Below are 14,493 nucleotides of genomic sequence, written 5' to 3' on the forward strand. Positions count from 1 at the left end.
TAATGTACCCCTTAATGTAAAATATCATTACGGAAATAAAAATGTAAAAAATACCGCAATTTTTAAGAGAATTCAATATTTGTCAACAATCACCTAAATGTGCTAAGTTTGTTTTCGATGCCACTACTTACCTGAAGGGTTAACCAAAATGATTTCTGAGAAAAGCTCCTCCCCCAAATCATCCGAAATCACCCGTCTCAGAACGCATGCATGTTTGTTTATCGCACTTCGTTCAAGTCTCCCGCGTGTGAGTTATTGCGCTGGAGCGTTTCGGAATGGATGGGATTTATTGGACCATTTGTCACCAGCGAGTTGGTCTCGCGCATAGAAAACGAACCTCGGATGTTTGGTTATAAGGGGGGCGTTCAGCTTTATTTTTTGCTTTATTCATTTGATTTCACAAGTTTACTGATACAAATGGTCGGATAGATGCGACAATCTTTTGTTTGTTTTCTTTCTTCAGGTTTGCTAAATGCTACTTTGGATTCAATTCACGAGAAATGGGGGAAACTTTCTAGCAGGGTTTTGATCTCTGTTTTTATTATTCACGTTTGGTAATTAGGATTTGTGTGCTGCTTCTTTTTTTTTGCTTCACTACCAATGAGTAGCTGGTTGTCGTCTTAACACTTATTCTTAAACACTAATCTTATGCATTATTCCTCTATATCATTAAATAAAATCAATACTACAAAACAAAAAGAAATCACAGAATGCAAATGCTTACTTATCGTAATGTGAATATAAAAATACTGGAAACATTTAGACGTTCGTTGCTGCTGTTTTTTCTTCGTTTTCTTCTTCAAATACATTTCGAAATTATGATTTACAACAAGCAGTGTATTGTGAATATCATGAATCCAAGTTCGATCGATTTGTTTCGTTAAGACCTTTCTGAATATTACATCAAATCTTTTGAGTTGAGAGGAAATACTTTGAAAATCGACTTATCTTTTACGCTAACGGTTCGAGTCTTCCTCCAAAAAATATACAAAAAACTTTGAGACAAAATGGCATTAGTAAATTGTGCAAAATGGCTGTTTGTGTGTGAGTTTGTGAATATTTACTCTAGAGTCGCAAAAATGGTAATAATTTACACTGATCAAACTACCTTCTTTCTCTCTCTGTGGCCTCTCTTAGTTGCAAATGTACTCGTCCTTTCGGACGCTGCACGTGTCGCACTTGACCGAGCAGCACCAAACAAACTTGCAGTTGCACTTTTCCTCGACGTTGCGGATCCGGGTCTGGTAGCCGCGGCCGCAGCACAACAGCCGGCAACCCTCGATGCCGTACGAGGTGCGATTGCAGAAGCGTCCCCGGGTGCCGAAGATGCCGAGGCTGAAATTAAGAGATTATATTTTTTTACAGCTTTATAAGATTTTCAAATCATTCTAATTTAATTTAAAAATATCTTGGTGCAATAATTTTTCCAACTTTTTCGAATCGATTTAACTTAACCCCCTACAACCGATACACGCTTCTAGACGGGGTTTATAAAAAAAATTGTCAAAAAAAATTTTCAAACGCATTGGAAAGCAGAACTCTTCAAATTTATGAAAATTTTAGGGTTTTAACTTTGTCTTTAAAATTTCTTTTATTTTATGTTATAATAAAAATGCATTGTTGTTTGTAATGACCCAGACTATGCCTCTATGCATTTTCTACAATTTCAATTCAATTCAATTAGTGTTTATTAGATTTTACCAGTTCTGCTCCAGGATGTTACATTTTGCAATTCAGATATTTAGAGAACCTTTCAACTGAGTTCAATTCTCAAGCCTTTACAGGGAGGGTTCATGTTACTAAGTTTAGATTTTGCTAGCTGTGTGCTCTTTTAGGGAAAATATTTTTTGAGAAAAAACCCTAGATCTATGATTTTTCTACAATTTCATCAACAATAACAGTACCGTTCTATAACAGTAAATGTGAAAAACAAGTACGAAATTTAAAGAATGACTGTAAAAATAACATACAGACATTAAAAAAAATATATATATTTATATATAGACAAAAAGTGGTAGTATAATAAGCCAAATACTATCAGAGACAAACATAAACTAAACAAGATGAGGGCAAACAAAAATACTAAAATTGTAACAAGAAAAACATTAAACAAGAGAAATAAAGTAATCCTAGAAAAAAAGTTGGTCAAAATGTTGTGGTCCTGAATACGGGAAAAATTGGCATTTTAAATTATGCATTAGAGGGTTAATAATAATTGTCATATTTTGTTCGTTTTTGATAAGTTTAATTCAAAGATAAATAATTATCTTTATAATATTTAAGGAAATTTTCTGTATTCATGTGATTTTTCCACCAAATCTTCAACAATTCATTTGTGTAGTGAGCATATTTTCTACAAGTTAATATGATTTTGAAATTTTTCAAGAAAATTCGAGCATATGCCAATCATTTGGAATAACTGACATCTGTCGAAATAACGAAACTACGTGACATTGATACGATTCAGCTTTAAAATTTGCAAATTGAATTATCTTTAATTCATTTCTTAAGATTTTTCTCTTGATTTTTTTCTTGTGTTAATAAGTTTATAAACTCTTGATAAGACAAAATAATCTTTTATTTCAAGTTTTTGTTCAAATAACCAAAGGCTGGGAGCAAAAACAATAATATTGCCAGAAGTTTAAACAGCCGATTGTTGAGTACAGAAATCCTCTTTCATAAATTCATTAACTACAATACAATAGAAAACTCGCAGGATCGCAGATGGAAGCGCAAGTTTTGAACACATGCAAATCAATCTGATCTTCTTCAATGACAATGTTGAGTTGCTGCGATTCTGTACTAAAAACGCAGACCGGAGAAGTTATAATTTTTGAAATATACGAAGTTTTTCGCAGGATTTCTATGTTGATAGTTCCAAACGGGAAATCACAGCAACATTGAAGATACGTTTTTTGAACGATTTTTTTTCACTTCTGTCATCGTGGAACAGCAGTTTTCCGATGTAGATCAGGCTTTAATAAAGCATTTCATTTCAATTTTTTTTTGTAAAAAAATATTCTTGGTACTTGTTTACCAAATTCGCTTTAAATGACGGTATGGATTTTTTCAAATACAGTTTGCATTTTTTCTATCCAGAAAAAAGTTTGATTTTGTTAGGATGAAAAATGTTATGGAACAACATTACCTTTATTTCTATGTAATTTTACCTCAATTTATGCAAAATATGGATAATAACGCATAACAATGTAAATATACCAATTTTCAGAAGTATTTATTATTACACATTTTTCTGCCACAAAAATCTGTCAAATAATGTATGAACTTGATTTACCTGTCATTCTCTTCGCAATAATCGGGAGATTCGGCAATGTACACAAGGTCGGACTTGTTGACCTTCTTATACTGTGAGTCCTTTCGCTTCAACTTTTTGATGACGCCCTTGTTTTCAACAGGCTGAGGAGGGATAAAAAACAGTTTTTTTATGAATATTTTTTCTAATAACATATCGAAAAATACAGTCATACTTTGACTAGAGCGGCGGCATCAAACATCGAGCCGAAGGTGTCGGCCATCTGTTTCATCGGTGGTAACCGGCGCCAGCAGACGCGCGTCGTGCACGATCCGGACATTCCGTGACACTTGCACACTTTTTGCATTTTAGCTCGCAGTGTCTGGATGAAGAGAAAATTTCAAATTTTAAGATAAAAACCTTCACAAAAATAATAATATAATAACAAAACGAGAAACTTAAAATTCTATAATGAAAAAAACTCAAACTTACTTACTCTTCGAGCAGCCTCGTTGTTGTGTAGATTCATCAGCCCAAAGCTGGACGAGCGATCTTCCTGGGGGTCCACAAACTGGCGGGCCTGTTTGATGCCGTAGTTAACGTCCTCGGAGCAGCCGCCCCAGGTCCACTTGCTGTGCTTCTTGCGCTGGATGTGGTCACAGGTGCACATGGTCAGTTCACCCTTGGTGCAGTACCGCGTGATGGTCCAGGCCAGCGAGGCCGCATTGATGGCGCTCAGGTAGGCCGTTTCGCGGTTTCCTGTGAAAAGAATTGTTTTTTTTTGTGACAAATTTTCATTTTCAAATAAAATAAAGAAGAAAACAAACCATTATCGTCTAAATTTCCATACAAAATTTCCGATCCACGTTTGACGGAACAGTTCCATCGACTATTTTGGAAGTAGCTTTGGCACTCATACTTGGCAATGTTGGCTGCGTTGACTATAACCTGGAGATTAAAAAAATGTGAAGGTATAAAACTTGCAATCACCATTAATGTAGTCGAATTATATAGTAATTTTGTTTTTTTTTTCTTCTCTCAGTTCAACACATACAAGTATTAGTAAGTGTTCGGATCATTGTTCGTGTTGTTCAAATGTTATTTATTTCTAATTTCAGAGTTAATAATGACGTTTTGTTACTCTTAACAAGCACTGCAAAATGATTTAACCCGATTTTGGAAATTAGCTTCCGTTTCCCGGAAATCGCAATACACACTTGTGACATATTTTTCATCAAAATGATCGTGCACACTTGTGACGCATCATACAAATAGTTGGAAAATGTGTTTTTTTTTCTTACTTTAATTAAGGTGAAGCCGTTGATCATTTTCGAAGAAAATTGATCATTACTATAAAATATTCTGTACTAAATTCAATTTAACGAATTTCAGCACCAAAAGGAATCAGCATGTGCCGGTTGTTGCCTTCTTGAAGCCACTGAAGAAATTTTTGATCTAAATCAATTGTGCTTCAAAATTTATATAATTTTGTGGCACAGTCATTGACGTCCTAGTTGGCAATCATTGATCAATGACGATTCTCATAACTTTACAAGGAATGGGATAATCGTTACCAAAAGGAATCAGCATGTGTAGGGCACTATTCTAAACAATATGTTGAAGGAATTTTGTCAAAATATTGGAAGCGACGCAAAATTTATATCTTTGAACGAAAAATCATGATCAATGATGGAAGTCTTCACGTTAAGGCGGTTAAACTAGAGCAGTTCTCTAGGATTTCGGTCATTCGATTTTTTTTGTATTTTTTAATCCGACTGAAACTTTTTTGGTGCCTTCGGTATGCCCAAAGAAGCCATTTTGCATCATTAGTTTGTCCATATAATTTTCCATACAAATTCGGCAGCTGTCCATACAAAAATGATGTATGAAAATTCAAAAATCTGTATCTTTTGAAGGAATTTTTTGATCGATTTGGTGTCTTCGGCAAAGTTGTAGGTATGGATACGGACTACACTGGAAAAAAATAATACACGGTAAAAAAAATTTGGTGATTTTTTTATTTAACTTTTTATCACTAAAACTTGATTTACAAAAAAACACTATTTTTAATTTTTTTTATTTTTTGATATTTTTTAGAAGGCATAAAATGCCAACTTTTCAGAAATTTCCAGGTTGTGCAAAAAATCACTGACCGAGTTATGCATTTTTTAATCAATACTGATTTTTTCAAAAAATCGAAATTTTGGTCGTAAAAATTTTTCAACTTCATTTTTCGATGTAAAATCAAATTTGCAATCAAAAAGTACTTTACTGAAATTTTGATAAAGTGCACCGTTTTCAAGTTATAGCCATATTTAAGTGACTTTTTTGAAAATAGTCGCAGTTTTTCATTTTTTTAAATTAGTGCACATGTTTGCCCAGTTTTGAAAAAAAAAAAAAGGCCAAACATTCAATATTACGCCCTTTTAAAATGTTTGTCTTGATTTGAAAATTCCAAAAATATTTTTTTCGAAAAGATCGGAAAATTTCACAATTGTTTCATATATTAACATTGAAAATCGGACCATTAGTTGCTGAGATATTGACGATAGAAAATGGTGGGTTGTTTGGGTGAAACTTAGAAAACATCAATTTTCCTGTTTTTAAACCTTTGCATTGCAATATCTCAGCAACTAAAGGTCGTATCAACATAGTCCGAATAAGCAAAATATAGAGAATTTTCTCAGCTTTTCAAAAATATTTTTTTCAAAACTGGGCAAACATGTGCACTAATTTAAAAAAATGAAAAACTGCGACCATTTTCAAAAAAGTCACTTAAATATGGCTATAACTTGAAAACGGTGCACTTTATCAAAATTTCAGTAAAGTACTTTTTGATTGCAAATTTGATTTTACATCGAAAAATGAAGTTGAAAAATTTTTACGACCAAAATTTCGATTTTTTGAAAAAATCAGTATTGATTAAAAAATTCATAACTCGGTCAGTGATTTTTTGCACAACCTGGAAATTTCTGAAAAGTTGGCATTTTATGTCTTCTAAAACATATCAAAAAATAAAAAAAATTAAAAATAGTGTTTTTTTGTAAATCAAGTTTTAGTGATAAAAAGTTAAATAAAAAAATCACCAAATTTTTTTTTACCGTGTATTATTTTTTCCAGTGTAGTCCGTATCCATACCTACAACTTTGCCGAAGACACCAAATCGATCAAAAAATTCCTTCAAAAGATACAGATTTTTGAATTTTCATACATCATTTTTGTATGGACAGCTGCCGAATTTGTATGGAAAATTATATGGACAAACTAATGATGCAAAATGGCTTCTTTGGGCATACCGAAGGCACCAAAAAAGTTTCAGTCGGATTAAAAAATACAAAAATTAAAATTGAAGAAAAAAGACCGATTTCGTAGAGAATTGCTCACTATTGATTGGAGCTTATTAAAGTTTGTATGGGAATTCTGTGCAAACTAGTACACGTAGTACATTTTCATTTTCAAGGCACACTTGTGACCCGTGCTTTTCTGATTTTTGTTTACATTGTTTACTATATCATTCAACTGGTGTAATCAAATTAGTTGAAACTCGGAACGTTTGTTAAGCGATAGTATACAAACTGATTGCTTAAAAAAGTAAAAAACGATTTTCTCGAAAAGTACTAAATGTTCCTTGTCACAAGATAGCACACAACAGTCGGCAAATGAGGATTTGCTACCGTTTATCATGTACACATCAATCGCTTGTGAATACTCTCTTTTTTGCTCTCCATCTACCTCGAATCATCAGCTCAGAGAGGCTGATTGCGCTGTCGCTCAAAGCTGACTCAAAATAGTCTGCGATCGGCCTCATTTTGATCATTTATTGAATGGACCAGGGGGGCAGAATGGGCCATCCTTGGTGTTTTGCTTTAGAATGGATTTAGACCAACCATAAGGCAAGCCTCTTATAAAAGACGCCAAATAACATCACCAAACCGAAAACCACGTTGGAATTCATTGTATTTTTCGAATTATGAGCAAAAATCTAAATTTCTTTACATAACCACACAAATTCTATTTATTTTGAGGTTTTAAAATATGCTATGTGAAGAGTTAGATAGTTTGAAAAAGTTTTTTCAATGTTTAGAATGTTATCGGGAGCTATTACCAAGGTAAAGAAACAACAACGGAACCTTCAAATGATTTAATTAAAAGTTATTTGTCAAATCGTAAGCAATTTGTTGCAATAAATGACGCCCGCAGTTCTAATCAAACAATTGGAGTTGGTGTGCCTCAAGGCAGCAACATTGGCCCTTTGCTATTTCTTCTTTATATTAATGACTTAGGGAAAACTACAGTTATGCGGTACTCCTAAGTTATTTGCCGACGATACAGCTCTATTTTATCCAAATAAAAATATTAACACAATAATTGAATCAATTGAGGCTGATCTGGGAGTACTCAAAAATTTCTTTGATGCTAATCTTTTGTCGTTAAACCTTAGTAAAACCAAGTACATGATATTTCATTCAATTCGTAAAGTCATAACAGAACACGAACATCCAAGACTAGGGAATCAAGAAATTGAAAAAGTTAATTGCTTTAAATATTTGGGAATACACTTAGACCCGACACTTTCCTGGGCATACCAAATTAATCACGTTGAAAAGAAATTGGCCCCTTTATGTGGCATGCTTTGGCGAGGGCGAAATTTTGTTCCTCGGCATGTTCTATTAAAATTTTATTTTGCGTATTTTCATTCCCAACTGAATCACCTTGTGTCAACATGGGGCTATGCCTCCAGTACTTCATTAAAGAAAATTCGTACACTCCAAAATCGCTGTCTCAAAACAATTTTTTACAAACCATTACTGTACCCAACTTTACAACTGTATTCCGAATTATCTCATACAATACTTCCCTTAAATTACCTAAGGGATTATCAAACATTAGTATTTGTGCACAATCTTCTAAATAATCCTGTAATGCACCATAACATAACCTTACCAAGTGCACCACATTTTCATTCAACTAGACAAAATGACCACCTGCGACGTGAGCAAGCCACTAGCACCTCCATTTTCAAAATCAGATTAAAACAGCATTTAAAACATAAGTTACACGAACTGTTCCAATAGAATGCACTTAACACCGATTACATAAAATAGGTTATATTTCTCTTTATTAGTCGAGCTATTTTCATTTATTTTAGTTTTGTGGATCCCTTAAAAGGAAATCTTTTTTCCACACCTTAGTATTAGCAGTAGTTATTCTTCATTGCCCACCAATATTAGCATTTCTTTGTAAAACAATGTTCTCAGCATAAATTTAGTTTGCTTTCGTCCTTTACATTAACTTTTGTTAGCTGAGCATTTAAGGAGACCACTACCAGGGGGCTCAATTATGAGCTTTTTGGTGTGGGGGTGTGATGGAGGGTCATTTAGAGGCTTGGTAGTAGAAGTTTTAAATAAAAATCCACTTGGGAGCAGAATGGACCACCTTTTTCTTGCCCTATAAAAACAATCAAAAGTTATGAAAATTTAATTAAATGGAATACCGTCATCTGGGGTGAACCGGGACTACAGTTTGAATAGGGACAGCAGTGTTTAGAGCATTTAATGGTTTTAAATTTGGAAATGGATGTACACATTTTGTTGGTCCGAGTATGTTCTAACCGAAACCGAAGGTGGCCCATTCTCTCCCACACCGTGGAAAATTTTAAGTATTCGATAAAACTCATTTTTTTAAAGTGGCTCAAAAACAGTTTTAAGTGAAAAAACGTTACTTAATCCACCGATGGTGGTTGGTGCCTTCCTCACAATTATGTACATATTTGTTTCTGTAGTAAGAATGTCAAACCTACAAATTTTATCTAAATTTTACTTCTTACAACATATCTACATGGAGTATGGGGTCTAGAATCCCAAAAATCATTGGACGTAATATTAGAACAACACCTACGGGTCTGTTTCATGAAAATTGTTCACTTTCAATAGTTATATTACTTTAAAGTTTTGTAAGCATTAAGGCAGTAAAAAAATATATCTGTTCATTTTTCCCGGGAGTTTCAAATCAACAAAATCCCAGGAGCCAGATCTCCGGATAGATCCGGACAACTTTTTCATCAATATATTTGAGATCCGGCCTCTGAAATGTGTACAAATGACACTTAGGAACTCATAACTTTTGATAGGGTTATCAGATCTTCAATCTTTTGGAAAGGTCTTGTTGGAAAGGTCTTTTGATTACCTATCCGACGATGGGTCGCATGATAGATCCGGACAACTTTTTCATCAACATATTTGAGATCCGGCCTCTAAAATGTGTACAAATGACACTAAAGTGCTCATAACTTTTGATAGGGTTATCCGATCTTCAATGTAACCTTTTTACCTTTCTAAAAATGTATGATCAGACGGGTTTGGTTACAAAAACCACCCTTTTTACGATCATTCAAACTTTAGCTAGAATCGTTTTTTTTAACAATCGGTTCAGCCAGTCCGGAGATAATCGAGTGCATATTTTTCGGTGCACGGACTTACATAATACAAATAGGAGTAGGGGGGGACTGCCCCCCCCCCCTACTCCTATTTGTATTATGTTTTAAAAATTTGTTTCTAAAGGGGGGCATGACCTTTTGGGTGTTAATTGAACAATGATTAAAATGAATTAAAATAACTGCGTTGATAATAACACTTTCGGGATCCGTGGTGTAGGGGTAAGCGAGATTGCTTCTCACCCAGTTGGCCTGGGTTCGATCCCAGAAGGTCCCGGTGGCATTTTAGAGACAAGATTTGAGATTTGTAGAGAGAATAATTTGATTTTTTTGATAATAAAAATAAACGACAACCTAAAACTTGTGTCATAACAACCATGCGTCTCTTCCAAATTATATAAGAAGTCTTCATTTTTTTGAGCTCAAAGGAAGCACACATAATGCATAAAAATGTTGTGAATGTCGGGGGGTCCACAACTAGTATTTTTGGAGGTGTATTAAAATAATAAGCTAATTATTGAAATCATCTTTTATGTCAGAAAAAAGTTGTAATTTTACCTCTGCTAATGTGTAATTTTACCACTTTTCTGGTGTAATGTCACTTTTTCAGTCTAAATTACAGCTTCCAAATTTACATTATTTTTTGCTGTGCAGCTATTCCCCACGAAAACAGTACACTGAAAACCCAACCATGGTAATTGCTACCATATTGTAGGGTTAAATTGAGAACACGCACCGACATATTTTTGCTGAAAACATTCCGTGCTTGGATTCACTGATTAACGCAGTCAGTTTTACTATGTCGAGAGCGGTATGGTAATTTTAACCCTCCAATATGGAGAGAATGATAATGATTTCGTAATTGCTATCATGAAATTTTGTGGAAGCATGGTACATTTTACCATATTTGCGTTTACTTCCACCAAAATGCCACAGTTAAATTAATAAGCAGCATTTTTAGCAAATGTTCTTAAAATTGCCATGGTCGGGCGTTCAGTGTATGTTTCGAACAAAAGTTGTCCGTTGGGGTCAAAATTGGACTGGGGGTTCCTTGTCCTGTATTTTTTTGTTTGACAATTCTGGTATCCTACGCCTTATCAGGGTGACAAGAAATGGCTATTTTCGTCTATTTTCGCAAAAAGACACATTTAAAAAAAATCATAACTCTTTGCCATTTCTACCGAATTCAGCTGTCTTGGACGCAAATGAAATGTGATTGATTGAGCTTATGGAGTTTCAAACATCTAGCCTTATATTTCAAAAGGTCGCATGAAAACTAGAAATGCGATTTTGGAGATCTCGGGACCACAGATTGCCAAGGGAAACAGATTAGTCGATGCAAAATAAATCGGCACTGGCAACGTATGTTTTGCGCTTGTAGCACTGCCTATTTTGCTGGGCGATGAGTTTCAAATTTTACTGCGATAAATTTCAAATTTAAGCGATGACCTTGTGACCTTGTGTACGTTTTTCAATTACGATTTTTTTTTTGTTACAAAGGTATGGTCATTAAAAAAAAGGGATTTTTGGGAAAAATTGAGAAAATCGCAAAACTTTAAGGTGGTGCCAAAAAAGATACGGATGGTTTTGTTCAAAATCGGGTTTTTTACAAGTTTTGAAAGTATCAATAGGTCCACCAATTTTGAGCTTGACCAGAGGAAGGCAATTTCGAATGGTGTGCACCTTGGCGCCCAACTTTGATTTTGTCGCATAACCACTCTCCTGGAAGCTTTTGCAAAACTTACTTTCAACAGTTCCGGATTGTTGTAGCAAATTTCGCGCTGGTGCTGCGTAAAGTACGTGTTTTCGCTGCAAATCTCGAAGCTTCGGTTGTCCCGGTGGAAGTGTTTCACGTCCAGCGACAGGTCCGCCACCCTCCACCAGCTGGCATCGGTGAACCCGTTGCAGTACGCCAGCACCAGCAGCAGCAGCTGGATGGACTTTCGTTGGACCGCCCCACCCCACCTTCCTCCACCACCAGCACGTGGCCAGACCAGGCTGAGAAGTGTCGTCCTCGGACGCAGCAGAAGCACGTTCGATAGTCGGAAGCAAAAGGACCTTTTATGTTTCACCATTTTCCAGAACTTGGTCGTCGTCGTCGCCGTCGTGCTCTACTCATCGGATATTAATGGGGTGCCATCGCCAGGGGATGGGTTGCGGCGAAGTTCTTCGTCGTTGGCCGGGTGAAATCTGTAATCAAAAATTTGGACAGAGAAGAAATTCGATTAGAGGGGGAGAGACAGAGGATGACCAAATCTCATCAAATCGATGGTGATGGTGTCTTGGGTGAAAGCTGTGACCAAATTTTAATATCGGTGCTCTTGGTTTTTCCTCACATCGTTTGACGTGATGATATTGGATTGGCCAGAGTCAGAACCAGAGAGCTAGAACGAGTTTGGAAAGTAACAGGAAGAATAAACAGAACGGCCAATCTTCATTTATTGCTTCCCAAGTGCACATGTGACACTCGTAAAAAATGTGAGCAAAGTCAAATCCAAATTATGGTTATTGCAGTACGTCAACAGTTATAAAAATGATTTGTGCACAGCGATAAGATCCGGAATATTGTATTTGCTTAAAATGAAATTTATTGGGTTTTAGGGATCAAGCAGACAAAATAAAAACGATACTTTATGATTTTTACTGGATTTTCTCGGTCCTGTGATTTTGCTGCGCTTTATGAATTATATGCTGTTCATTTTTTTTAAATTGACTCTTCTTATTTTTTTCCATAACATAATGAAAATGAAATTTGTGTGTGTGTGTGTGTGTGTGTGTGTGTGTGTGAGTGTGTGTGTATTTGATGAATTTTGTTACAGCTCAAAATATTCACAAAGTCACAAAGTGTCTTTTCAGTCGGCGAAGAGAAATCTTTGAAATCTCTGAATCACAGTTTTTGAGATTAGTGTCACAACGCACCCTTGTTTGATCTGTAAATTTAAGATATAATCTGGACGGTTCTTTGAACAACTGACCATATCGATGCGAAATGGTACTTGGAATTCCATCCATATTTCTTCAGCCAAAGTTGTAAAGCCCCACTCACTGTACAAACAAACCGAGATGTACACTCATGGGGGTAGGCTAATTACCCCCAGACAACTCGTGGATGCATCATCAACTTTAACTCGGGCTGCGCGAAGACGACCTCGTGTGTGGTCCGAAATCCTGCTCACCCTCTGGCACAAACGACTCCAAGTGACTCGGGCCTAATGAGCAATTATAACGTTATTTATTTTCTATATTTCATAAATTAAAGGAAATAAACCAACAGGCAAATAGACTTGTACTTTCCTGCTATCATGGGTCGAGCCGCCAACCGACGACGGTCCAGCCTGCAACGAACGTTTCGTTCCACCAAATGAACCAAAGTCTGAGCCGCTGACGACTCTCGGCCACTCATTTCAGGTAAAATGTATGTTTAATTAATTTTAATCGAAGAAAATACATTAAATTTACGACGCAAGCCATCGGTTATTAGGTTCAGCAACGGCGTAACGAGCTTGGGATTTTTTTACGTAAATCTCAGCTCCATTTTCGACCCTACTCGATATGTTTGCAGTCTTTTCGATGGAGGTGATTGAGGCCAATTTGACGAAATGGCTGATGGTGCTAGTTTGTAAACGGTTGTCAATTTTCGAAAAATGGTGATCCACTTTGTGTGAAAATATGCCGCTCTGCTGGTTAATTGGCCCGCGTAATGAATGTGAATTAATTTTAAATAATTTCCCCGAGTTTACCGCAAGCCAATTAAATAATTATGCGTGGCTTAGTCGTCCAAAAGGGGCGCGCGAGAGCGGAGGGACACACATGTGCGTCTGCGAAAGAAATTAATTCCTGCGCGAATCGCCCATCGCCCAACCAATGATGATGCTCGCGAAGCACTGTGGTGTCATTGCGAGTGAAAATCGGGCAGTTTTTGAAGGATTTATCAATTTGCATAGGGGTTATTCTCTAGTAAATCAATCGAAATTGAAAAAAATGTTTTGTAACTATCCCCTTCATTTTTTGTGACATTTTCAGAAATTTCTAAAATGGTGTTTTAATAAGAATTTTTTGATAACTGTGACAAAATACTCAATAGGTTTATGGCAATTCTGTTTCAGCGAATAAAATGTTATTTTTTCTCATTTGAGCCGTTGCCTCGTTCTCTCTGCTTTGTATTTTTTTTTAATTAGGATGAAACTTTGTCCATGCATTCCCTATGTCAGTCATTTTGCAACATTAGTTTTCCAGAATACTCTCCATACAAAATGGGTTTGAAAATGTATGATAATCTGTATCTTGAGAAGAGATTTCCTGATCCATTTGGTGTCTTCGGCAAAGTTGTAGGTTATGATTAGGACTTTTAGAATATAGGCACTCGGGAAAAAATCCGTTTTTTATTTAACTTTTTTATTTCATTTTTTGCGAAAATTGCAAATCATAACCTACAACTTTGCCGAAGACACCAAATCTAATCTAATCTAACCCTATCGCAGCCAGTCTTTCGAGGGCATCCTGGAGAATGCCTTAGGTTTATTGATGCCTAGCGTCTTCTTGTCATTATCAACATTTGCAGTGCGCCATTTCATTAACATGCATTGAAACATCACAAACGTCAAAGCGGCCAGGCCAACTGCGTAAAGTTAACCGCAAAGATGATTCGTTAAATTGGATTGAGTTTAAACACGAATGTTCAAACAGCAATACAGTTCTGAATCTACAGGGGAGGAAGAAACGTGGGGATCCCCCGCTCACGTTCCTGTTTGTTTAGGCAATTAATCGTTGGGAGCCACCATGCTAAGAACTTTTGGTGCTCCCGGAC

At 35.8% G+C, this 14,493-nt stretch overlaps 1 protein-coding gene across 7 annotated transcripts in view; it reads right to left on the bottom strand.

The window, feature by feature from the left end:
* Window positions 1-370: 370 nt before the first annotated feature.
* LOC120414670 (protein Wnt-1-like) overlaps window positions 371-14,493 on the bottom strand; it is a 43,768-nt gene continuing 29,645 nt past the window's right edge. For all 7 annotated transcript variants that reach the window (XM_039575951.2, XM_052708120.1, XM_039575949.2 and 4 more), the window contains exons 3-8: window positions 11,432-11,876; window positions 4,081-4,201; window positions 3,750-4,012; window positions 3,489-3,635; window positions 3,296-3,417; window positions 371-1,335 (exon numbers count right to left, since the gene is read on the bottom strand). In XM_039575951.2, the coding sequence (XP_039431885.1) occupies window positions 1,134-1,335; window positions 3,296-3,417; window positions 3,489-3,635; window positions 3,750-4,012; window positions 4,081-4,201; window positions 11,432-11,761 (1,185 nt within the window). In that variant the 5' untranslated portion in view covers window positions 11,762-11,876 and the 3' untranslated portion in view covers window positions 371-1,133. The remainder of the gene's footprint in view (window positions 1,336-3,295; window positions 3,418-3,488; window positions 3,636-3,749; window positions 4,013-4,080; window positions 4,202-11,431; window positions 11,877-14,493) is intronic.

Source organism: Culex pipiens, chromosome 2 (assembly GCF_016801865.2).
Source record: "Culex pipiens pallens isolate TS chromosome 2, TS_CPP_V2, whole genome shotgun sequence".
NCBI classification, from domain to species: Eukaryota; Metazoa; Arthropoda; class Insecta; order Diptera; family Culicidae; genus Culex; species Culex pipiens.